The sequence below is a fragment of the Mustelus asterias genome, chromosome 23, assembly GCF_964213995.1.
Source record: "Mustelus asterias chromosome 23, sMusAst1.hap1.1, whole genome shotgun sequence".
Lineage (NCBI taxonomy): Eukaryota > Metazoa > Chordata > Chondrichthyes > Carcharhiniformes > Triakidae > Mustelus > Mustelus asterias.
The window spans coordinates 48,277,502-48,303,469 of NC_135823.1; the positions used below are offsets into that span (position 1 = coordinate 48,277,502).

General features: G+C 54.8%; 1 protein-coding gene across 1 annotated transcript in view; it reads left to right on the plus strand.

Moving 5' to 3' along the window:
- Positions 1-25,968, plus strand: part of coro7 (coronin 7) — a 144,640-nt gene that overhangs the window by 89,146 nt on the left and 29,526 nt on the right. The window contains exons 10-11 of the mRNA XM_078240480.1: positions 23,939-23,993; positions 25,787-25,844. Coding sequence (XP_078096606.1) covers positions 23,939-23,993; positions 25,787-25,844 — 113 coding nt within the window. The remainder of the gene's footprint in view (positions 1-23,938; positions 23,994-25,786; positions 25,845-25,968) is intronic.

The window sequence follows — 25,968 nt, forward strand, 5'->3', positions numbered from 1 at the left end:
GTGGCACTCCCGCAGTACTGCTCCTCTGGCAGGGTGGCACTCCCGCAGTACTGCCCCTCTGGCAGGGGGGCACTCCCGCAGTACTGCCCCTCTGCCAGGGTGGCACTCCCGCAGTACTGCCCCTCTGCCAGGGTGGCACTCCCGCAGTACTGCCCCTCTGGCAGCGTGGCACGCTGCAGTACCGCCCCTCTGGTGCGGTGGCACTCCCGCAGTACCGCCCCTCTGGCGCGGTGGCCCTCCCGCAGTACTGCCCCTCTGGCAGGGTGGCACTCCCGCAGTACTGCCCCTCTGGCAGCGTGGCACGCCCACAGTACTGCCCCTCTGGTGCGGTGGCACTCCCACAGTACTGCCCCTCTGGTGCGGTGGCACTCCCGCAGTACCGCCTTTCTGGCGCGGTGGCCCTCCCGCAGTACCGCCTTTCTGGCGCGGTGGCCCTCCCGCAGTGCTGCACCTCTGGCACGGTGGCCCTCCCGCAGTGCCGCCCCTCTGGCGCGGTGGCCCTCCCGCAGTGCCGCCCCTCTGGCGCGGTGGCACTCCCGCAGTGCCGCCCCTCTGGCGCGGTGGCACTCCCGCAGTGCCGCTCCTCTGGCTCGGTGGCACTCCCGCAGTGCCGCCCATCTGGCACGGTGGCACTCCCGCTGTGCTGCCCCTCTGGCGCGGTGGCACTCCCGCAGTGCTGCCCGTCTGGCGCGGTGGCACTCCCGCAGTGCTGCCCCTCTGGCGCGGTGGCACTCCCGCAGTGCTGCCCCTCTGGCGCGGTGGCACTCCCGCTGTGCTGCCCCTCTGGCGCGGTGGCACTCCCGCAGTGCTGCCCCTCTGGCGCGGTGGCACTCCCGCAGTGCTGCCCGTCTGGCGCGATGGCACTCCCGCAGTGCTGCCCCTCTGGCATTTTGGCACTCCCGCAGTGCTGCCCCTCTGGCGCGTAGCACTCCCGCAGTGCTGCCCCAAGGCACGGTGGCACTCCCGCAGTACTGCCCCTCTGGCGCGGTGGCACTCCCGCAGTGCTGGCGCGGTGGCACTCCCACAGTACTGTTCCTGTGGCAGGGTGGCACTCCCACAGTACTGTTCCTGTGGCGCAGTGGCCCTCCCACAGTACTGTTCCTGTGGCAGGGTGGCACTCCCATGGTACTGCCCCTCTGGCGCGGTGGCCCTCCCACAGTAGTGTTCCTGTGGCAGGGTTGCACTGCCCCTCTGGCGCGGTGGCACTCCCACAGTACTGTTCCTGTGGCGCAGTGGCACTCCTACAGTACTGCCCCTCTGGCAGGGTTGTACTCCCACAGTACTGCCCCTCTGGCACGGTGGCACTCCCACAGTACTGTTCCTGTGGCAGGGTGGCACTCCCACAGTGCTGCCCCTCTGGCGCGGTGGCACTCCCGCAGTGCTGCCCGTCTGGCGCGGTGGCCCTCCCACAGTACTGTTCCTGTGGCAGGGTGGCACTCCCACAGTACTGTTCCTGTGGCGCGGTGGCCCTCCCACAGTACTGTTCCTGTGGCAGGATTGTACTCCCACAGTACTGCCCCTCTGGCACGGTGGCACTCCCACAGTACTGTTCCTGTGGCAGGGTTGTACTCCCACAGTACTGCCCCTCTGGCACGGTGGCCCTCCCACAGTACTGTTCCTGTGGCGCGGTGGCCCTCCCACAGTACTGTTCCTGTGGCAGGGTGGCACTCCCGCAGTGCTGCCCGTCTGGCGCGGTGGCACTCCCACAGTACTGTTCCTGTGGCACGGTGGCCCTCCCACAGTACTGTTCCTGTGGTACGGTGGCCCTCCCACAGTACTGTTCCTGTGGCAGGGTGGCACTCCCACAGTACTGCCCCTCTGGCACGGTGGCACTCCCACAGTACTGCCCCTCTGGCGCGGTGGCACTCCCACAGTACTGTTCCTCTGGCAGGGTGGTACTCCCACAGTACTGCCACTCTGGCACGACAATCCCACAGTACTGTTCCTCTGGCAGGGTGGCACTCCCACAGTGCTGCCCCTCTGGCAGGGTGGCGCTCCTATAGTACTGCCCCTCTGGCACGACAGTCCCACAGTACTGTTCCTCTGGCAGGGTGGCACTTCCTTCATACTGTTCCACTGGCAGGGTTGCACTCCCACTGTACTGCCCCTCTGGCACGGTGGCACTCCCACAGTACTGTTCCTCTGGCGGGGTGGCACTTCCTTAGTACTGCTCCTCCAGGTGAGTTATGAAGCTTGGTTTATAGCCCAATGCAGTTGGGATTGTCCTTTGTCACGGTGTGTGAACAAATTGCATGTTTGAAAGTACTCACTTCAATGAAGATTCTCTGTTTACTGTGAATCTGGCTTGCTTTACACAACTACAAGGCAGGGCCGACTTAACATTATACTGAGCATTAGCCCAGTTGTATTGATGGCCCAATTCTTGCAGGTTTTCACTGGCTGGTTAGTGAGTAATTTCTGTGAGAAAATGCTTTGCCTAAAGACTGCCTAGTGCAGGGAGCTCGGCTCGTTCCCAGCTCTCCAAGCACACACGGGGCTATGTAAGAGAACTACTTAACCTGTGAGAGGCCAGAATGGAGTGGGAATGTTTTTGTGTGCTCTGGTTATGGGACTCTGGAGATAGATATGAGGTTGATTAAATGCTCCCTCTCAAGGTTTAGTTTTAGACACAGCTGTTCACAGATCCCACCAGAGGACAGTTCCTGCAGGAAGCTGTGTGTCTGATCTTGCTGGAGTCAACACCCAAAGTTCAAGGAAGCCGAGGCAACAGCCTGAGTTCTGAGGTTTATCCTAACAGTATCGAATATGGTAACAAGCAACATCTCCACATTGCGGGATGTGCAACTGAGTGGCAAAAGCATCCGATAAACTCGGCCCAACTTGGCAGCACTTTTGTACCTCAGGTGTTTGCGCAATGTTATGAGAGCGGTAAAAGTCTTCTCATCTTCAACACGTACTTTCATTTTGTTATTATGGTGGGGGAGTCAGCAATTTGACAGAAGGAGCCCTGCAGATCCACGTCACTGCTGTTTGATCATATCTTAAGTTTTGTTGACTGCACCTTGATCACTGATGGTCAACATCAGTGTATTCACGTATCCACACTGCTTTGAATCCCCCCATGCATTCACCTATCCCTATCTCTGTAATCTCCTCTGAGCTATCTGTGCTCATCTAATTCTGACCTCTTGTCATCCCAATTTTAATTGCTCCATCATTCCTGGTCAAGCCTTCAGTTTACTGGGCCCCAAGCTCTGGAATTCCCTCACTTTCCTCCTTCAAGGCACTGCTTAAAACATACCTCTTTGACCAAGCTTTTGGCTATCTCCCCTAATATCACCTTAGTGGCTTGGTGTCAAATTTTGTTTGATAACACTCCTGTGAATCATTTTGGAACATTTTACCATGTTAAATGCATGTTAAACAGCACATGATAGAAGCAAACTGGAAATATGAGAGCAATATTTATAAAGGTTTCTTTAATGTTACAGTAAGAAATCGCACAACAGGTTAAAGTCCAACAGGTTTATTTGGTATCATGAGCTTTCGGAGTGCTGCTCCTTCATCAGGTGGTGTTGTGAGACTTCTTACTGTGCCCACCCCAGTCCAACGTTGGCATCTCCACATCTTTTTTAATGTCAACATTGTTATGGGCTTCCATTCTCTTAATGACACAGTTCCCCTCCTCTACTCAGCGTTTTCAATCAGTCTCAGCATCTGAAATAAAATGAACAAAAAAAGGCCCTACCATTAACATTAAAAAAAACTTTATGAATGATGCTTTCATATATTGTCCCCAGTTTGATTCTCTCATGAGCACAGTCAAAGTTATTGAAATTTAAAGTTGGACAAGGATTTTATAAACACTCTATATATTATATGAATGTAAGTTGTAGTGAAGGAGTGCCCTGTGCAGTTCCACTCCATGACACGGCTTCTGTTGCTGCTGTGCGGAGAGACTCGCAATTGATCTTAACAGTTCCAACTTGAGGCTATTCTGTTCAGCCACCATTAACCTCTAACTTATGGGTCTCCTATTAATGTCTAACTTTGAAATAGATGGTGTGCTGTTGGCAGGCTATTAAGCCATGGGAGCCATTGAAGCCAAGCTGGAATCCTGTACTTAGCCTGATAGCCATGATCATGTCCTATATTGGAACAAGTGCTCTGGCTGATTATTTTATGCTTTTCTTTTCCCTCAACCTCACCCTGAGATACTCAGAGCAGCACTAACTTTTTAACTGAACGTGATCCGTGAGGCTTGGCATCACTCTGGGCGGTTCCATTTAAATCACCCGACCATCAGAGTCACTTCAACAGATACCCAGCAATAAAAGCACTGACTTAGAAGTGCAAATTGAAATTCCATGTATATTTCAGGAGAGTCTGTCTCTCTTCTGATTTTAAATATTATACACACATACGTACTAAACTAATAGGCAGAGGGATCTGGGTGTACAGGTACACAGGTCACAAAGTGGCAACGCAGGTGGAGAAGGTAGTCATGAAGGCATACGGCCTGCTTGCCTTTGTCGGCTGGGGCATTGAGTTTAAAAATTGTCAAGTCATGTTGCAGCTTTATAGAACCTTAGTTCTTGGAATATAGTGTTCAATTCTGATCGCCACACTATCAGAAGGATGTGGAGGCTTTGGAGAAGGTACAGAAAATATTTACCAGGATGTTGCCTGGTATGGAGGGCATTAGCTATGAGGAGAGGTTGGAGAAACTTGGTTTGTTCTCACTGGAACAACGGAGGTCGAGGGGCGACCTGATAGAAATCTACAAGATTATGAGGGGCATGGACAGAGTGGATAGTCAGAAGCTTTTTCCCAGGGTGGTAGAGTCAATTACTAGGGGGCATAAGTTTAAGGTGCGAAGGGAAAGGTTTAAAGGAGATGTATGAGGCAAGTTTTTTTTACACAGAGGGTGGTGGGTGCCTGGAACTCGCTGCCGGGGGAGTGGTGGAAGTAGATACGATAGTGACTTTTAAGGAGCGTCTTGACAAATACATGAATAGGATGGGAAAAGAGGGCTACGGTCCCCAGAAGGGTAGGGCATTTTAGTACGGTTGGGCAGCATGGTCGGTGCAGGCTTGGAGGGCCGAAGGGCCTGTTCCTGTGCTGTGCTGTGCTTTGCTCTTTGTAATGCAGAAAGATCAGTTAGTGATCCAAAAATCCAGCCCATGAATTTTTGATTTTTTCAGCTGCAGGGGTCAATTACATCACCTATCAACTTGTGCACCCCTGGAGTCCGTGTAGCCCAGGCCCAGTTCCCAGTATAAACTCTGCCACCTAAGCATTAGTGGCATGGAATAAGGCCATGGGGACTGCAGGGTGGAACTTGGTAATAACATTGTTCAACTATAGTCCGAGTAAATCCTATAATTTGGGGGAAATTAACCAGGGGCCATGACATTTGAGTCTCTTTAATGTATGGCCAGCGGATTGATTTCTACTAAAGGTGCAAATTAAAATTCCCATGGCTGTAACAAAATGCCGCTTCTTTCATTGTTAATTATAAGTGGTTTCTTACTGGCACTGATCATCAAAACAGCCTTTCAGAAGGGACTGTTGTTACTCCCTAAAAATACAGTTGAATTGTACTGAAACACAGTGATGTTGTCAAGAAATGTACTTGTGTCAGGATATTTCCAAACTGATGATATGGAACGAGGGCACGCTCCTTCAGCTTGCTCGGTCTATTCTGCGCAGCACCCATAGTGCACACCATTAAACCATGTCATTGTCAGCAAGGTAACCTCAGGGTCCTTTGGGGAGGATTGGAGATGGGGAGTTCATGTGGTGCTGATCGATGACTTTGGGTCTGTCCAGAAACCATTAGTTAGGAAAGGCTCTTACAGTGAAAAGGTGGACACTTATCCAGCAGCAGACTTGGGGTTGATCCTTTTTCTGGAATCTCTTTCTGCAAGCTTTCAAGATCTCTTTACAATTCTGGCCTATTTTGCATTCCCAATTTTGAGCACTTCACTTTTAGTAGCTGTGCCTTTTTAGAAATGTCTTCATGGGACGTAAGTATCACTGGCTAAGCAAGCATTTATTACCCATCCCTGATTGCTCTTGAGAAGGTGGACGTGAGCTGCCTTCCTGAACCACTGTAGTCCATGTGGTAGAGGAACAGAGGGACACCCATAGTGCTGTTAGGAGCAGAGTTCTAAGGTATTGACTCCATGACAGTGAAGGGACAACGATATATTTCCAAGTCAGGATGGTGTGTGGCTTGGAGGGGAACTTGTATGTGGTGGTGTTCCCATGCATCTGCTACCCTTGCCCTTCTAGGTGGTAGAGGTCTCAAATTTGGAAGATAATGTCAAACGAGTGAGTGAATTGCTGCAGTGCACCTTGTAAATGGTGCAGACTGCTATCACTGTGCATCGATGGTGGAGGGAGTGAATGTTGAAGGTGGTGGATGAGGTGCCAATCAAGTGGGCTGCTTTGTCCTGGATGGTGTCAAGCCTCTTGAGTGTTGTTGGAGCTGCACCCATCCAGGCAAGTGGAGAGTATTTCATCACGTTCCTGACTTATGCCTTGTATATGGTGGACAGGCTTTGTGGAGTCGGGGGGGTAAGTTGCTTCATGCAGAATCCTCAGTCTCTGACCTACTCTTGTAGACATGATGTGGAGATGCCGGTGTTGGACTGGGGTAAACACAGTAAGAGTTTTAACAACACCAGGTTAAAGTCCAACAGGTTTATTTGGTAGCAAATGCCATTAGCTTTTGGAGCGCTGCTCCTTCGTCAGATGGAGTGGAAATCTGCTCTCAAACAGGGCACAGAGACACAAAATCAAGTTACAGAATACTGATTAGAATGCGAATCTCTACAGCCAACCAGGTCTTAAAGATACAGACAATGTGAGTGGAGGGAGCATTAAGCACAGGTTAAAGAGATGTGTATTGTCTCCAGACAGGACAGCCAGTGAGATTCTGCAAGTCCAGGAGGCAAACTGTGGGGGTTACTGATAGTGTGACATAAATCCAAGATCCCAGTTTAGGCTGTCCTCGTGTGCGGAACTTGGCTATCAGTGCTGAGCAGAAACTGATAGCCAAGTTCCGCACACATAAGGACGGCCTAAACCGCACATTTACATCTCGATAAAGCAGATCCTTTCACAGTCTTGGCAGAGGTGGGTGGACAATGTAACAGCAATAGCCTGCATTCACCTGGGAACCTTCTCGCCAACCCTGTGCTGTTTGGACAGGGGAGTGGACTACTTCCATAATTATGTATTAAAAGCATGGGTCCAGGTGGCTCTACCTTAGTGTTGGCCTCAGGACCTCACGGTTCAACTATCCTGTTGTCAATTTGTGTCCTGATTCATCTAGAGAGTTTTCAGGTTCAGCACTGTGATTGGATTTCCAGTTACCATGACACAGATGTTTCTGGGCTGGGATGAGAGCTGTGGGCACAGTTTGCTCCTGCTTTGAATTTACTCGCTGTCGTAGTGGGATTGAGGAGGAGGAGAATGTGCAGTATGCCTTGCCTGAACTCTGGCAGGACAATCTCATGTGTTAAAAATTCCTAAATCCTCGCCAAATCTTCACCCACTTATTTTAAGAACAAGACAGTTGTGTTGAGTTTGCACACGGTTTGGGCTAGAGAATTGACCGAATAAGGCTGTTGTCATTTGCCAACTGCGCTATGTGTCACGGGCGAGGCTGAGATACATTTCGTGTTCAGTCTGTGAGTGGGGAGGTTTGTATTTTTTGTGGAGCTGTTGGCAACTGTGTGGAAAGTGTGGAATTCACAAAGCTTTATTCTGTTAAACTGGCAACCAGTCAAGAATGGATTGCTGTTTGCTTTCCCCTTTTTGAGGTGAATGTTTAAAGCCAGAACAAAGGTTTTTGCCTCAATGGAGGCCAATCTCTCAGTCTGACTGCACTGGGAGTGATTAATCCATTTTCGAACGTACCCAGGGATGCAGTGCTTGTGCAGGTACATCCTTTGTCCACTTTTCCCTTCTCCATTCAGGCCACATCTTTTGGGCTCAAGGTGCTCAGTGGCAATGAAGCATTGTAGTAACGGGATTGAGTGAAATTATCAAATCACTGGGATCACACTTTGTACTACTCAGCCTTGATGCACCTTGTACAAAACCGGGTCCTGTTTGCTTAGATTTACCCAGTTTTCTCCCTCCCGGAGGTACAAAGAGGCTGTATTTTACCCCCATTCTGCCTTTCTGTGTGTGTGAGCTGGATGGTAAGTGGTGACGGACTGTTCGAGGGCGAAAGGCAGTTTGGTCTCATGTTCATCGCTCAGTAATGAGCACCAATAGATGTTTCACTCTCCCCCTCACTTAATCTTGCCCAAAGCCTCCCTCCACACTGCCACCCCGTCCCCACACTATCTCACCTATTCTGTACTGCTGCTTCTCCCTCCACATTGCCACCCCACCTCCAGGCTGTCAAACCACCACATTGCCATCCTTCCCCACACACTGTCGCCCTCCCTCCACACTGTGCCACTCAAAGAGAGATTGAATAACTCTGCTGTGTTAAAATGCAAATGTTAAACAAGGACCAGAGCAGACTGGACTTTTTGTTCTCTGTGGTTCACTGTTACCCTTTAGTCTTATCGCAATCTGTAAATCCTTGCTCTGATGTCCCACAGCCTCTGCACAGTCTGGTGTTCAGCACTGTCCCACAGGACCCGGCAGTCGTGGCAGCCAGAACCAATATTTGTATTAGGACAGAGCCAGGCTTCACAGACTGGAGCTGGACTTTAACCACTTACTGTGATCACTGCAGTTACCATTCTCTCTCTCTCTGACTTTTCTCTATCTCCCTCCCTGTCATAGAATCATAGAAACCCTACAGTACAGAAAGAGGCCATTCAGCCCATTGAGTCTGCACCGACCACAATCCCACCCAGGCCCTATCCCCATATCCCTACATATTTTACCCGCTAATCCCTCTAATCTACGCATCCCAGAACACTAAGGGGCAATTTTAGCATGGCCAATCGACCTAACCCGCACATCTTTGGACTGTGGGAGGAAACCGGAGCACCCGGAGGAAACCCACGCAGACACGAGGAGAATGTGCAAACTCCACACAGACAGTGACCCAAGCCGGGAATCGAACCCAGGTCCCTGGAGTTGTGAAGCAGCAGTGCTAACCACTGTGCTACCGTGCCGCCCTTTCTCTGTCACTCTTTATGTCTCGGTCTACCTCTCCTCCCCTTTCTTGCTCCTCTCCTCAGCCTCTCCCCACTCTCTCTATGTCCCCCTTCCTGCTCTGCACCCTCCCATGCTCCATGACCACTCTGCACTTACTCTCCACCCCTCCCCACTGAGCTGTACCTGTTCGTGATGTTTTAATGATTTGTGCATCTGGACTATCATGTCTCTTTCCAACTTTTTATGATTTAGAAAGTGTCCTGTCACATTCTAATTAGAATCATAGAATCCTACAGTGCAGAAGGAGGCCATTCGACCCAATGAATCTGCACCGACCACAATCCTACCCAGGCTTTATCCCCATAACCCATGCATTTACCCTAGCTAGTCCCCCTGATATTAAGCGGGCAATTTAGCATGGCCAATCCACCTAACCCGCACATCTTTGGACTGTGGGAGGAAACTGGAGCACCCGGAGGAAACCCATGCAGGCACGGGGAGAATGTGCAAACTTCATACAGACAATGACCCAAGCCGGGAATCGAAACCAGGTCCCTGGCGCTGTGAGGCAGCAGTCCTAACTGCTGTGCCACCGTGCCGCCCACAATTGGGTCCAAAGTGGATTATGTCATATTTGCCTGCGTTGAAATCTGGATGCCACGGCTTTGCCAATTCACTTATTTTTCTGTACTTTTCTGGTTCCATCTTTTTAAAAATTCTTTCGTGGATGTGGGAATTACTGGCAAAGCCAACATTTGTTTCCCATCCCTAATTGGTGGTGAGCTGCTGCCTTAAACCACTGCAGTCCATCTGGTGTAGGTATACCTGTTAAGAAGCAAGTTCAGGATTTTCATCCAGCGACAGTGAATGAATGGTAATTTATTTCCTCGTCATGATAGTGTGAGGAACTTGCAGGTGCTGGTGTCCCCAATGCATATAATGTCACCTCTCTTTGTATCATCGGCAAATTTGGGTATGTGGCTCTTTTTCCATCATCTACTTATGAAATAAAAACCAGAGTAGTCCATTCGGCCCATTGAGCCTGTTCTCCCATTTAGAGAGATCATGGCTGATCTGAATGTGACCTCAACACCATTTTCTTGTACACTCACTAGAACTCTTAACTCCGTTGTAGGTCAAAAGTCTGTCCAACTTAGACTTGAGTGTATTCAATGATGCACCCTCCACTGGACCTTGGGGTAGAGAATTTCAAAGAATAACAACCCTCTGAGAGGAACAATTCCTCCCCTTCATATTAAATCAGAGACCGCTTATTTTTAAACTGTGCCCACTATTTCTAGATTCCCCCAAAAGGGGAAACATCCCCTCAGCATCCACCCTGTCAAGCCCCCTCAGAATCTTAATTAGTTTCAATAAGAGCACATCTTTTCTAAATTCCAATGAATACAGACCCAACTTGTTCAATCTTTCCTCATAGTCAATCTCTCCATCCCAGGGATCAACCAGGTGAACCCTCTCTGAATGGCCTGCAAGACAAGTAGATCCCTTCTGGAGAACAAAACTGTACACAGTACTCCTAGATGTGGTTTCACTGTTGGCCTGCACTCCCTCAGTCCTGCCCCTCTGACAGTGCAGCACTCCCTCAGTCCTGCCTCTCTGACAATGCAGCGCTCCCTCAGTCCTGTCCCTCTGACAGTGCAGCGCTCCCTCAGTCCTGTCTCTCTGACAGTGCAGCACTCCCTCGTCCTGCCCCTCTGACAGTGCAGCGCTCCCTCAGTCCTGTCCCTCTGACAATGCAGCGCTCCCTCAGTCCTGTCCCTCTGACAGTGCAGCGCTCCCTCAGTCCTGTCCCTCTGACAATGCAGCGCTCCCTCAGTCCTGTCCCTCTGACAATGCAGCGCTCCCTCAGTCCTGCCCCTCTGACAATGCAGCGCTCCCTCAGTCCTGTCCCTCTGACAGTGCAGCGCTCCCTCAGTCCTGTCCCTCTGACAATGCAGCGCTCCCTCATTACTGACCCTCTGACAATGCAGCGCTCCCTCAGTCCTGTCCTTCTGACAATGCAGCGCTCCCTCATTACTGACCCTCTGACAGTGCAGCGCTCCCTCAGTCCTGTCCCTCTGACAATGCAGCACTCCCTCAGTCCTGCCCCTCTGACAATGCAGCGCTCCCTCAGTCCTGTCCCTCTGACAGTGCAGCGCTCCCTCAGTCCTGTCCCTCTGACAATGCAGTGCTCCCTCGTCCTGCCCCTCTGACAATGCAGCGCTCCCTCGTCCTGCCCTTCTGACAGTGCAGCGCTCCCTCAGTCCTGTCCCTCTGACAGTGCAGCACTCCCTCAATCTTGCCCCTCTGACAATGCAGCGCTCCCTCAGTCCTGTCCCTCTGACTGTGCAGCGCTCCCTCAGTCCTGTCCCTCTCAGTGCAGCGCTCCCTCAGTCCTGTCCCTCTGACAATGCAGCGCTCCTTCAGTCCTGTCCCTCTGACAATGCAGCGCTCCCTCAGTCCTGTCCCTCTGACAATGCAGCGCTCCCTCAGTCCTGCCCTTCTGACAGTGCAGCGCTCCCTCGTCCTGCCCCTCTGACAATGCAGCGCTCCCTCGTCCTGCCCTTCTGACAGTGCAGCGCTCCCTCAGTCCTGTCCCTCTGACAGTGCAGCACTCCCTCAATCTTGCCCCTCTGACATTGCAGCGCTCCCTCGTCCTGCCCCTCTGACAGTGCAGTGCTCCCTCATCCTGCCCCTCTGACAGTGAGGCACTCTCTCAGTCCTGCCCCTCTGACTGGCCCCGCTAACTGGCCTATAATTTGCTGCTTTCTGTCTTCCTCTGTTCTTGAAAAGAATTTTGGAAGATTACAAATCATTAATAAATATGGTATGCTTTTCCCCTGCTCCCCTTTAAAATAATGGCAGTGGCTACTTTTGCACATACCTGAGGGGGCAGGTGGAGCCCTTGGCTTAACTTCTCATCCGAAAGAAGACAACCTTGACAGTGAAGCACTTCTCCAGTCCAGCCCCTCTGGTAGTGCAGCATTCCCTCAGTGTTTCTTCACTGGCAGTGCAACACTCTCTCAGTCCTGCCCCTCATACAGTGGAGTGGACCCTCAGCACTGCCCCTCTGATAATGCAGCACTTCCTCACTCCTGCCCATCTTACAGTGCATTATGCCCTTAGTACTGCCCTGTTGACAGTTCAGCATTCCCTCAATACTGCCCCTCTGACAGTGCAGTAGTCCCTCAGTACTGACCCTCCAATTGTACAACACATCCCCAGCTCCTCTGACATTGCAGCACACCCTGAGTACTGTGCCTCTGACGGTGCAGAACTTCCTGAGTACTGTCCCGCTGACAGTGCAGCACTCCCTGAGTATTGCCCTGTTGACATTGCAACACTCCCTCAGTCCTGTCCCTCTGACAGTGCAGCACTCCCTCAGTCCTGCCCCTCTGACAATGCAGCGCTCCCTCAGTCCTGCCCCTCTGACAATGCAGCACTCCCTCGTCCTGCCCCTCTGACGGTGCAGCACTCCCTCAGTCCTGTCCCTCTGACAGTGCAGCACTCCCTCAGTCCTGTCCCTCTGACAATGCAGCGCTCCCTCAGTCCTGCCCCTCTGACAATGCAGCACTCCCTCGTCCTGCCCCTCTGACAGTGCAGCGCTCCCTCAGTCCTGCCCCTCTGACAGTGCAGCGCTCCCTCAGTCCTGTCCCTCTGACAATGCAGCGCTCCCTCAGTCCTGTCCCTCTGACAGTGCAGCACTCCCTCAGTCCTGTCCCTCTGACTGTGCAGCACTCCCTCAGTCCTGTCCCTCTGACAGTGCGGCACTCCCTGAGTCCTGTCCCTCTGACTGTGCAGCACTCCCTCAGTACTGACCCTCTGACAGTGCAGCACTCCCTCAGTCCTGTCCCAGTGACAGTGCGGCACTCCCTGAGTCCTGTCCCTCTGACTGTGCAGCACTCCCTCAGTACTGACCCTCTGACAGTGCAGCACTCCCTCAGTCCTGTCCCTCTGATGGTGCAGCACTCCCTCAGTCCTGTCCCTGGACAGTGCAGCACTCCCTCAGTACTGTCTCTCTGACAGTGCGGCACTCCCTCGGTCCTGTCCCTCTGACAGTGCAGCACTCCCTCAGTACTGACCCTCTGACAGTGCAGCACTTCCTCAGTCCTGTCCCTGGACAGTGCAGCACACCCTCAGTCCTGTCCCTCTGACGGTGCAGCACTCCCTCAGTCCTGTCCCTGGACAGTGCAGCACACCCTCAGTCCTGTCCCTCTGACGGTGCAGCACTCCCTCAGTCCTGTCCTGCTGACAATGTTCTCTTCCTATTGGGGAACACTTCAGCGATCACGGGCATTCATAAGAACATAAGAAATAGGAGCAGGAGTAGGCCATCTAGCCCCTCGAGCCTGCCCCGCCATTCAATAAGATCATGGCTGATCTGACGTGGATCAGTACCACTTACCCGCCTGATCCCCATAACGCTTAATTCCCTTACCGATCAGGAATCCATCCATCCGCGCTTTAAACATATTCAGCGAGGTAGCCTCCACCACCTCAGTGGGCAGAGATTCACCACCCTCTGGGAGAAGAAGTTCCTCCTCAACTCTGTCCTAAACCGACCCCCCTTTATTTTGAGGCTGTGTCCTCTAGTTTTAACTTCCTTACTAAGTGGAAAGAATCTCTCCGCCTCCACCCTATCCAGCCCCCGCATTATCTTATAAGTCTCCATAAGATCCCCCCTCATCCTTCTAAACTCCAACGAGTACAAACCCAATCTCCTCAGCCTCTCCTCATAATCCAAACCCCTCATCTCCGGTATCAACCTGGTGAACCTTCTCTGCACTCCCTCCAATGCCAATATATCCTTCCTCATATAAGGGGACCAATACTGCACACAGTATTCCAGCTGCGGCCTCACCAATGCCCTGTACAGGTGCATCAAGACATCCCTGCTTTTATATTCTATCCCCCTCGCAATATAGGCCAACATCCCATTTGCCTTCTTGATCACCTGTTGTACCTGCAGACTGGGCTTTTGCGTCTCATGCACAAGGACCCCCAGGTCCCTTTGCACGGTAGCATGTTTTAATTTGTTTCCATTGAGATAGTAATCCCATTTGTTATTATTTCCTCCAAAGTGTATAACCTCGCATTTATCAACGTTATACTCCATTTGCCATATCCTCGCCCACTCACTCAGCCTGTCCAAATCTCTCTGCAGATCTTCTCCGTCCTCCACACGATTCACTTTTCCACTTACCTTTGTGTCGTCTGCAAACTTCGTTACCCTACACTCCGTCCCCTCCTCCAGATCATCTATATAAATGGTAAATAGTTGCGGCCCGAGTACCGATCCCTGCGGCACGCCACTAGTTACCTTCCTCCAACCGGAAAAACACCCATTTATTCCGACTCTTTGCTTCCTGTCGGATAGCCAGTCCCCAATCCACTTTAACACACTACCCCCAACTCCGTGTGCCCTAATCTTCTTCAGCAGCCTTTTATGGGGCACCTTATCAAACGCCTTTTGGAAATCCAAAAACACCGCATCCACCGGTTCTCCTCCATCAACCGCCCTAGTCACATCTTCATAAAAATCCAACATGTTCGTCAAGCACGACTTTCCCCTCATGAATCCATGCTGCGTCTGATTGATCGAACCATTTCTATCCAGATGCCTTGCTATCTCCTCTTTAATAATGGATTCCAGCATTTTCCCTACTACAGACGTTAAGCTGACCGGCCTATAGTTACCCGCCTTTTGTCTCCTTCCTTTTTTAAACAGCGGCGTAACATTAGCCGTTTTCCAATCAACCGGCACTACCCCAGAATGCAACGAGTTTTGATAAATAATCACTAACGCATCCACTATTACCTCTGACATTTCTTTCAATACCCTGGGATGCATTCCATCCGGACCCGGGGACTTGTCCACCTTCAGTCCCATTAGTCTACCCAGCACTGCCTCTCTGGTAACATTAATTGTATTAAGTATTTCTCCTGCTGCCAACCCTCTATTGTTAATATTTGGCAAACTATTTGTGTCCTCCACCGTGAAGACCGACACAAAAAACTTATTTAAAGACTCAGCCATATCCTCATTTCCCACTATTAACTCCCCCCTCTCGTCCTCCAAGGGTCCAACATTCACTCTCGCCACTCTATTCCTTTTTATATATTTATAAAAACTTTTACTATCATTTTTTATATTAATTGCTAGCCTAGCTTCATAGTCTATCCTTCCTTTCTTTATCGCTTTCTTAGTCTCTCTTTGTTGTTTCTTAAATTTTTCCCAATCACTTCTTTCTCCACTATTTTTGGCCACTCTGTACGCAGCTGTTTTTATTTTAATACTCTCCTTTATTTCCTTCGTTATCCACGGCTGGTTCTCCCTTTTCTTACAATCCTTGTTTTTTGCTGGAATATATTTTTGCTGAGAACTGAAAAGGATCTCCTTAAAAATCCTCCACTGTTCCTCAGCTATCCTACCTGCCAGCCTGCTCTCCCAGTCTACCTTAGCCAATTCATCCCTCATCCTATCATATTTCCCTCTGTTCAAACAGAGGACACTGGTTTGGGACCAAACTTTCTCCTCTTCCATCTGAATCAGAAATTCGACCATATTGTGGTCACTAGACCCAAGAGGGTCCTTCACAATAAGATCCTTAATTCTACCTACCTCGTTACACAATACCAGATCCAAAATAGCTCGTTCCCTCGTCGGTTCCGTAACATGCTGTTCAAGGAAACTATCCCGACAGCATTCTAAGAACTCTTCCTCCATTCCACCCTTACCGACTTGAGTCTGCCAGTCAATGTGCATGTTGAAGTCCCCCATGATTATTGCCATTCCGTTTTTACACGCATCCCTTATCTGCTTGTTTATAGCCCTCCCTACCTCAACATTATTATTTGGGGGCCTCTGATCTTCAGGTAAGCGTTCTCCAAGGCGGCCGTCACGACACACGATGGCGCAGAGTCGCTGAGCAGAGACTGATAGCCAAGTTCCGCACACATGAGGACGGCCTCAACTGGGATCTTGGGTTCATGTCACACTGTCTGTAACCCCCACGACTTGCCTGGGCTTGCAAAATCTCACTAACTGTCCTGTCTGGGGACAATATACATCTCTTTAACCTGTGCTTAACGCTCTCTCCACTCACATTGTCTGTACCTTTGAAACTTGATTACCTGTAAAGACTCGCATTCCAACCATTATTTTGTAAATTGAGTTTGTGTCTTTATATGCCCTGTTTGTGAACAGAACTCCCACTCACCTGACGAAGGAGCAGCGCTCCGAAAGCTAGTGGCTTTTGCTACCAAATAAACCTGTTGGACTTTAACCTGGTGTTGTGAGACTTCTTACTGTACTGCGCCTCTGACGGCGCAGTGCTCCCTCAGTCCTGTCCCTCTGACAGTGCAGCATTTCCTCAGTCCTGTCCCTCTGACAGTGCAGCACTCCCTCAGTCCTGTCCCTCGGACAGTGCAGCACTCCCTCAGTCCTGTCCCTCTGACAGTGCAGCATTTCCTCAGTCCTGTCCCTCTGACAGTGCAGCATTTCCTCAGTCCTGTCCCTCTGACAGTGCAGCACTCCCTCAGTCCTGTCCCTCTGACAGTGCAGCACTCCCTCAGTCCTGTCCCTCGGACAGTGCAGCACTCCCTCGGTCCTGTCCCTCTGACAGTGCAGCATTTCCTCAGTCCTGTCCCTCTGACAGTGCAGCACTCCCTCAGTCCTGTCCCTCTGACAGTGCAGCACTCCCTCAGTCCTGTCCCTCGGACAGTGCAGCACTCCCTCGGTCCTGTCCCTCTGACAGGGCAGCACTCCCTCAGTCCTGTCCCTCTGACAGTGCAGCATTTCCTCAATCCTGTCCCTCTGACAGTGCAGCACTCCCTCGGTCCTGTCCCTCTGACAGTGCAGCACTCCCTCGGTCCTGTCCCTCTGACAGTGCAGCACTCCCTCGGTCCTGTCCCTCTGACAGTGCAGCATTTCCTCAGTCCTGCCCCTCTGACGTTGTAAGGTGGTTTTACACTGTACCAGTTCAATAGATGAGACTGGGGAGATGGTGTGGCTTTTAGCCCTCTGTCTGCTCCCCAGTGTTTCCTTTCTGACAGTACAGCACTCCCTCTGTATTGCCTCTCTGAAAGTGCAGCATTTCCTCTGCACTGTGGCGAGCACATAAGCTTCAGGTATGCTCGACCGTAGTATGATTTGAACCCACTCCCTTCTAACCCAGAGATGAGCGAGGGTTACCCACTGAGTCCAGCCAACACCATATGGACTGAGATGTTGTCAAATCTTGTTTAATATTGTGCTGTGTTAATATTAACTATGTTCAGGATGCTATAGAAATGCAAATTGCTGTTGGAATTGGGTACAGGGAGAGAACAAAAACTTATGCAGGTTTGTTTGCTGTTCTGGGCTTGTGCAACTTTACATTAGTTCCACATACAGATGAACAAGAGCCATGATCCGAGGAGTGTGCCTTGGGGGTCGTTCAGTTCCAGTTTGATCATTTTTAATCTGTACATTTTCACATGAAATGCTTCGCCATAAGACCCATGACGTCAATATTGTGTTTACATGAGGCTTAGTGGAGGGATAACTTCCCAGACCCCCGTCCAACTTTTCAAATCTCTGTCGCCGCCTTTCACCATATTGAGTGAATGAAGGTTGGCTGTACAGTGTGGTCTGTAGCATATGTTTGGATATTTTATGCTCTCTGGGACGCTGCCAGAGCCTTGTGTGACAGGCAGTGTGGGAAGGCTGGAGGCTGAGCATGTAAATATGTTGTGTGGGAACTCTGTGTTTTGTTTGTGTGGAGAGCTAGGAACCGAAGACGGGTTGGGGGGAGTGGGGGGTGGTGTTAGAGGCAGTCCGCCCTGTGAATGTGCAGGAACTCTGAATCTGAGACTCGAAGGAGAGGAATGAGAGGCAAGAAACTGGAGCCTCCTTGCAGCTGGCAATCAGGACTCAAATATTTTTAAATGAAAAGACCACCATTTGAATCTGGTCAGAAATCTCAAAACTTTGGTCTGCAAAGCTATGCACATCCTGCGTCTCCTTGTCTCCCACATTCTCCCCATGTCCTCCGGTTCTCCCTGTAACCCCCACTCCCCCTCTAACCCCCACTACCCCCGTAACCCCCACTCCCCCCGTAACCACCACTCCCCCCGTAACCCCCACTCCCCCCGTAACCCCCACTCCCCCCGTAACACCCACTCCCCCCGTAACCCCCACTCCCCCCGTAACCCCCACTCCCCCCGTAACCCCCACTCCCCCCGTGACCCCCACTCCCCCCGTGACCCCCACTCCCCCCGTGACCCCCACTCCCCCCGTGACCCCCACTCCGCCCGTGACCCCCACTCCGCCCGTGACCCCCACTCCGCCCGTGACCCCCACTCCGCCCGTGACCCCCACTCCGCCCGTGACCCCCACTCCGCCCGTGACCCCCACTCCGCCCGTGACCCCACTCCGCCCGTGACCCCACTCCCCCCGTGACCCCCACTCCCCCCGTGACCCCCACTCCCCCCGTGACCCCCACTCCCCCCGTGACCCCCACTCCCCCCGTGACCCCCACTCCCCCCGTGACCCCCACTCCCCCCGTGACCCCCACTCCCCCCGTGACCCCACTCCCCCCGTGACCCCCACTCCCCCCGTGACCCCCACTCCCCCCGTGACCCCCACTCCCCCCGTGACCCCCACTCCCCCCGTGACCCCCACTCCCCCCGTGACCCCCACTCCCCCCGTGACCCCACTCCCCCCGTGACCCCCACTCCCCCCGTGACCCCCACTCCCCCCGTGACCCCCACTCCCCCCGTGACCCCCACTCCCCCCGTGACCCCCACTCCCCCCGTGACCCCCACTCCCCCCGTGACCCCCACTCCCCCCGTGACCCCCACTCCCCCCGTGACCCCCACTCCCCCCGTGACCCCCACTCCCCCCGTGACCCCCACTCCCCCCGTGACCCCCACTCCCCCCGTGACCCCCACTCCCCCCGTGACCCCCACTCCCCCCGTGACCCCCACTCCCCCCGTGACCCCCACTCCCCCCGTGACCCCCACTCCCCCCGTGACCCCCACTCCCCCCGTGACCCCCCACTCCCCCCGTGACCCCCACTCCCCCCGTGACCCCCACTCCCCCCGTGACCCCCACTCCCCCCGTGACCCCCACTCCCCCCGTGACCCCCACTCCCCCCGTGACCCCCACTCCCCCCGTGACCCCCACTCCCCCCGTGACCCCCACTCCCCCCGTCACCCCCACTCCCCCCGTGACCCCCACTCCCCCCGTCACCCCACTCCCCCCGTCACCCCCACTCCCCCCGTCACCCCCACTCCCCCCGTCACCCCCACCCCCCCGTCACCCCCACTCCCCCCGTCACCCCCACTCCCCCCGTCACCCCCACTCCCCCCGTCACCCCCACTCCCCCCGTCACCCCCACTCCCCCCGTCACCCCCACTCCCCCCGTCACCCCCACTCCCCCCGTCACCCCCACTCCCCCCGTCACCCCCACTCCCCCCGTCACCCCCACTCCCCCCGTCACCCCCACTCCCCCCGTCACCCCCACTCCCCCCGTCACCCCCACTCCCCCCGTCACCCCCACTCCCCCCGTCACCCCCACTCCCCCCGTCACCCCCACTCCCCCCGTCACCCCCTCTCCCCCCGTCACCCCCACTCCCCCCGTCACCCCCACTCCCCCCGTCACCCCCACTCCCCCCGTCACCCCCATTCTCCCCGTCGCCCCCCCCATTCTCCCCGTAGCCCCCACTCTCCCCGTATCTCTTCATCGCCAATACCTCCCCGCCCACCCTGTACCTCCTTGTCTCCACCACTCTCCCCACGCCATCCCAACACTAACGCCGGATTGCCCACGCTGCTCTCCCCATAATCTCATCCTCCCTGTCCCCTCTCGCTCCCTTCCCCCACCCGTCCCCTCTCGCTCCCCCCCCACCCGTCCCCTCTCGCTCCCCCCCACCCGTCCCCCTCTCGTTCCCCCTCCACACGTCCCCTCGCGTGCCCTGTCCCCTCGCCCGTCCCCTCGCCCGCCTCCGTCCCCGCCCCCGGCCCCTCGCCCGCCACGGCCCCTCGCCCCTCGCCCGGCCCCTCGCCCGGCCCCTCGCCCGCCCCCGGCCCCTCGCCCGCCCCCGGCCCCTCGCCCGCCCCCGGCCCCTCGCCCGCCCCCGGCCCCTCGCCCGCCCCCGGCCCCTCGCCCGCCCCCGGCCCCTCGCCCGCCCCCGGCCCCTCGCCCGCCCCCGGCCCCTCGCCCGCCCCCGGCCCCTCGCCCGCCCCCGGCCCCTCGCCCGCCCCCGGCCCCTCGCCCGCCCCCGGCCCCTCGCCCGCCCCCGGCCCCTCGCCCGCCCCCGGCCCCTCGCCCGCCCCCGGCCCCTCGCCCGCCCCCGGCCCCTCGCCCGCCCCCGGCCCCTCGCCCGCCCCCGGCCCCTCGCCCGCCCCCGGCCCCTCGCCCGCCCCCGGCCCCTCGCCCGCCCCTCGCCCGCCCCCGGCCCCTCGCCCGCCCCCGGCCCCTCGCCCGCCCCCGGCCCCTCGCCCGCCCCCGGCCCCTCGCCCGCCCCCGGCCCCTCGCCCGCCCCCGGCCCCTCGCCCGCCCCCGGCCCCTCGCCCGCCCCCGGCCCCTCGCCCGCCCCCGGCCCCTCGCCCGCCCCCGGCCCCTCGCCCGCCCCCGGCCCCGCCCCCGGCCCCTCGCCCGCCCGCCCCCGGCCCCTCGCCCGCCCGCCCCCGGCCCCTCGCCCGCCCGCCCCCGGCCCCTCGCCCGCCCGCCCCCGGCCCCTCGCCCGCCCGCCCCCGGCCCCTCGCCCGCCCGCCCCCGGCCCCTCGCCCGCCCGCCCCCGGCCCCTCGCCCGCCCGCCCCCGGCCCCTCGCCCGCCCGCCCCCGGCCCCTCGCCCGCCCGCCCCCGGCCCCTCGCCCGCCCGCCCCCGGCCCCTCGCCCGCCCGCCCCCGGCCCCTCGCCCGCCCGCCCCCGGCCCCTCGCCCGCCCGCCCCCGGCCCCTCGCCCGCCCGCCCCCGGCCCCTCGCCCGCCCGCCCCCGGCCCCTCGCCCGCCCGCCCCCGGCCCCTCGCCCGCCCGCCCCCGGCCCCTCGCCCGCCCGCCCCCGGCCCCTCGCCCGCCCGCCCCCGGCCCCTCGCCCGCCCGCCCCCGGCCCCTCGCCCCCCGGCCCCTCGCCCGCCCGCCCCCGGCCCCTCGCCCGCCCGCCCCCGGCCCCTCGCCCGCCCGGCCCCTCGCCCGCCCGCCCCCGGCCCCTCGCCCGCCCGCCCCCGGCCCCTCGCCCGCCCGCCCCCGGCCCCTCGCCCGCCCGCCCCCGGCCCCTCGCCCGCCCGCCCCCGGCCCCTCGCCCGCCCGCCCCCGGCCCCTCGCCCGCCCCCGGCCCCTCGCCCGCCCGCCCCCGGCCCCTCGCCCGCCCGCCCCCGGCCCCTCGCCCGCCCGCCCCCGGCCCCTCGCCCGCCCGCCCCCGGCCCCTCGCCCGCCCGCCCCCGGCCCCTCGCCCGCCCGCCCCCGGCCCCTCGCCCGCCCGCCCCCGGCCCCTCGCCCGCCCGCCCCCGGCCCCTCGCCCGCCCGCCCCCGGCCCCTCGCCCGCCCGCCCCCGGCCCCTCGCCCGCCCGCCCCCGGCCCCTCTCACTCTCCCCCCCCCCCACCCGTCCCCTCTCGCTCCCCCCCTCCCCCTCTCTTGTTGGCCTGCTTCGTTCTTGCCCCCCCTCTCCCAGGTAACCTCTTAATTGTTGCCAAGTTCTGAGTGCTCTGTACATCAGATGATGTGGAGATGCCGGCGTTGGACTGGGGTGAACACAGTAAGAAGTCTGACAACACCAGGTTAAAGTCCAACAGGTTTATTTGGTAGCAAATACCAAATTTCCACTCCATCTGACGAAGGAGCAGCGCTCCGAAAGCTTATGGTATTTGCTACCAAATAAACCTGTTGGACTTTAACCTGGTGTTGTGAGACTTCTTACCGTGTTCATCAGATGATGATGTGGAGATGCACACACAAGGACGGCCTCAACCGGGATATTGGGTTTATGTCACACTATTTCACATAAATATTTCTGCTTTTTTCCTCCTGAGTCTTTATCATGCGATCCTAGAATCAGAATTTATGTCACACTATTTGTAACTCCCACAGTTGCGTGGACCTGCAGAGTTTCACTGGCTGTCTTGTCTGGAGACAATACACATCTTTTTAGCCTGTCTTGATGCTCTCTCCACTCCCATTGTTTTGTTTCTTAAAGACTGGATTAGTTGTAAGTATTCGCATTCCAACCATTATTCATGTAAATTGAGTCTGTGTCTTATAAGTTCTGTTTGTGAACAGAATTCCCACTCACCTGAAGAAGGGGCTCAGAGCCTCGAAAGCTTGTGTGGCTTTTGCTACCAAATAAACCTGTTGGACTTTAACCTGGTGTTGTTAAACTTCTTACTGTTATCAGATGATGAACAGACAGCGCCTGCCCTCTGGTGGAGATGTGAGTCACTACCCACAAGTTCAATTTGCCTCCTCTATTTCCCAGTGTCTCCAACCAGGGACTGTTTATGTTATAATTTAGTGTTTCAGTCTGAGAACCAGCGTCATCAACGCACTGCAGTGTGACAAGGAGTCCATCACTAATCCTTCCACCACAGGGTGAGGGCACTTTCAGGGTCTTGGGTGCACTGGATTTTCGCCGACTGCTGCTGGGACGCATGTGGACCCAATCTGGTCCTTACTCAGGTGCTCCTCAGTCTTTGATTGTCCCCAGGCTGCATTGTCTGCTGCCTCGGCTCAAACATGGGGGGCTGCTGGCGATCTTTATATTGTAATGAAGCAAAGACCAATGCTCTTGTTTAATGAATGCTGAGGCTGGATTGTACTGACATGGAGCTCCCAGCAGCGCTGCTCTCAAAGCAACACCATTCAGAACAAAGCAGTTTGCTTGATTGCTACCCTTCCATAAACATTCATTCCCTCCACCATTGATAGCAGCAGTGTGCACCATCTGCAAAATGCACTCAGCAATTCGCCAAGGCAGCACCTTCCAAACCCACAATTACTACCACCCAGAAGGACAAGGGCAGCAGATACCTGGGAACACCATCACCTGGAACTTCCCCTCCAAATCACTCACCATCCTGCCTTGGAAATATATCACCGTTCCTCCGCTGGCGCTAGGTAAAAATCCTGGAATTCTCTCCCTAACAGCACTGTGGGTGTAGCTACACCTCAGGGACTGCAGCGGTTCAAGATGGCAGCTCACTACCCCCTTCTGAAGGGCAACTGGGGATGGGTAATAAATGCTAGCCTGGCTGTCGATGTCCTCATCCCATAAAATAATGGAAAAAAAACATAATACGAATAAATCTAATAGAGAAATCAAGAGAGAATTATTTTCCTGGAGAGTGATAAGGATGTGGAACTCAATATCACAAGGACTGGGTGAGGTGCTGGTACAGATTAATTTAAAGAGAAATTAGATAAAACAGATGGGAGAAAGGAATGGAAGGATAAACTAATCAGGTGAGATGAAGGGTACAAGGGAGATTGTGAGGAGCATAAACACCAGCATAGACTGGTTGGGTTGAATGATCTGTTTCTGTGTTGTAACTACTTTATAAAACATAAATTGCTCCTCAGTGCCTCATCCAAGTAAGTGTTTCACACTATTCCTACATGAAGGACATCTCCTCGGTTCTCATTTTCACTTGATACCCACATGTACATACACATTGCTGTTAGGATCACATAACTACGCTCAAGAGCAGGAACTTGAGCTGATTTTCCTTTCCTTTCACTTCACTGGATGAGACTGATGTCCATTGTAAGGTTGGGTACATTGGGGGGCAAGGACTATTGTTCTGTATGTTGTACTCAGACTGTGGATGGTGATCCTGATAATCTCTCTGTCTCCAATCCCCAGTCCGCTGATCCCGATGTACGATGCTGACTCTGGGTTGCTGATCCTGGCTGGAAAGGTGAGCAATGATGATCCGACGTCCCAGCTCATCAACTACATCCAGGGATGGACTTCCTTGACACATCAGTATGCAGATAAAATCTCTGAATTGTTGCCTTTTTCCATGGGGCAGCATCATCACAACTCTAGGGGGTAGTAGCAGGCAGTTACAGCCCACACCAAGTTAAAATCTCACAACCTTGTCTGGTTGAAGCAATCAATACAATGGTGAAACCAAGGGGAATTGGTGGTTGCAACACCTTTCAGTTTAACGGTGATCTTAAAATCAGGAGTAATACAGACCAAAACAAGAAATAGGTCATTTCTTGAGGGAGTGCTGCACTGTCAGAGGGTCAGTGCTGAGGGAGTGCTGCACTGTCAGAGGGTCAGTGCTGCACTGTTGGAGGGTCAGTACTGAGGGAGCGCAGCATTGTCGGAGGGTCAATACTGAGGGAGCACTGCACTGTCGGAGGGTCAGTGCTGAGGGAGTGCTGCACTGTCGGAGGGTCAATACTGAGGGAGCGCAGCATTGTCAGAGGGTCAGTACTGAGGCAGTGCTGTACTTGTGAAGGTCAGTACTGAGGGACTGCTGCATTGTCTAAGGGTCAGTACTGAGGGAGTGCTGCATTGTCAGAGGGTCAGTACTGAGGGAGCACAGCATTGTCAGAGGGTCAGTACTGAGAGTGCTGCACTTTTGGAAGGTCAGTACTGAGGGAGTGCTGCATTGTCAGAGGGTCAGTACTGAGGGAGTGTTGCACTGTTGGAAGGTCAGTACTGAGGGAGTGCTGCACTGTCGGAGGGTCAGTACTGAGGGAGTGCTGCACTGTCAGAGGGTCAGTAGAGAGGGAGTGCTGCACTCTTGTAGGGTCAGTAGAGAAGGAGTGTCGCAGTGTCAGAAGTGCTGTGTTTTACATGAGACCTTGTCTGTCATGTCAGCTGGGTAAAGGTCTAATTGCACTATTGGAAAAGAACAGGTTAGTTCTTCCTGATGTCCTGGGCAGTATTGTACACTCGGGCAACATTGCTAAAATAGATTACCTGATCATTGCTGATTGTCAGATCTTGCTGCTGCTGGAACACTGCTTTCAGATGGACATTCAATCCCTTACCCTCTGACTATCCAATAATCATTCTCTACTCCCCAAACTAGCCCACCAGCTGTTTGTCCATTGTTCCCTCCTCTATATAGGAACAGAGGAAGGCCATTCAGTTCCTGGAGCCACTTTTGGAATTCCCTACTCCAGAAAGCAGGGGCGGCCGGGCCACTGAATATGTGCAAGCCTGCAAACTTTTGATCTCAGAATTGTTACGGCACAGAAGGAGGCCATTTGGCCCATCGTGTCTGTGCCGACTCTCTGGCTTAGTGCCATTCCCCCTAATCTACAAGGGAATTAAGGGTTATGGGTGGCAGTCAGGATCAGGTGTGCCATTATTTTATTCAATGGCAGAGCAGGCTCGAGGGGCTGAATAACCTACTCCAATTTCTTAGTTCTCCAGTTCTTTTGCCTGGTGTCTTTCTGAAGCAGCAACTTGCTGAGCAAACCCCAGCCAGCAGTGACCAGGAGGGGGAGTCACTTACAACCTTGTGGATGGAGTGGTGAAAAGGGAAGGTTATTCCACCATCTGGGTCCTGGAAACGACATGTTAAATAGGAGACCTGGAAACTCAGTTATTCTGTTCATTTTGATGTTGATGGTGCCCTTTTGTATGCCTATGTGAGTGTGCATGTCTGTGAGTGTGTGTGACTGTCTGTGTAGCAGGTCAGCACTTTTATGACTGTACTGAACAAATCAACTCCATTCTTCCTTGCAGGGTGATAACATTCTACATTGCTTTGAAGTGTCCACTACAGAGGCCAGTTTAACTCAAGGTAAGGTTTACCCATTGGGAATGATTAGTTTGTGTATCGTAGATACACAACAGCTTTTTAAGCCTCCATTTTTACATTCCTACATCTCTTGACCTGTGCCCTAGTTCATGAACCAATCCTGATG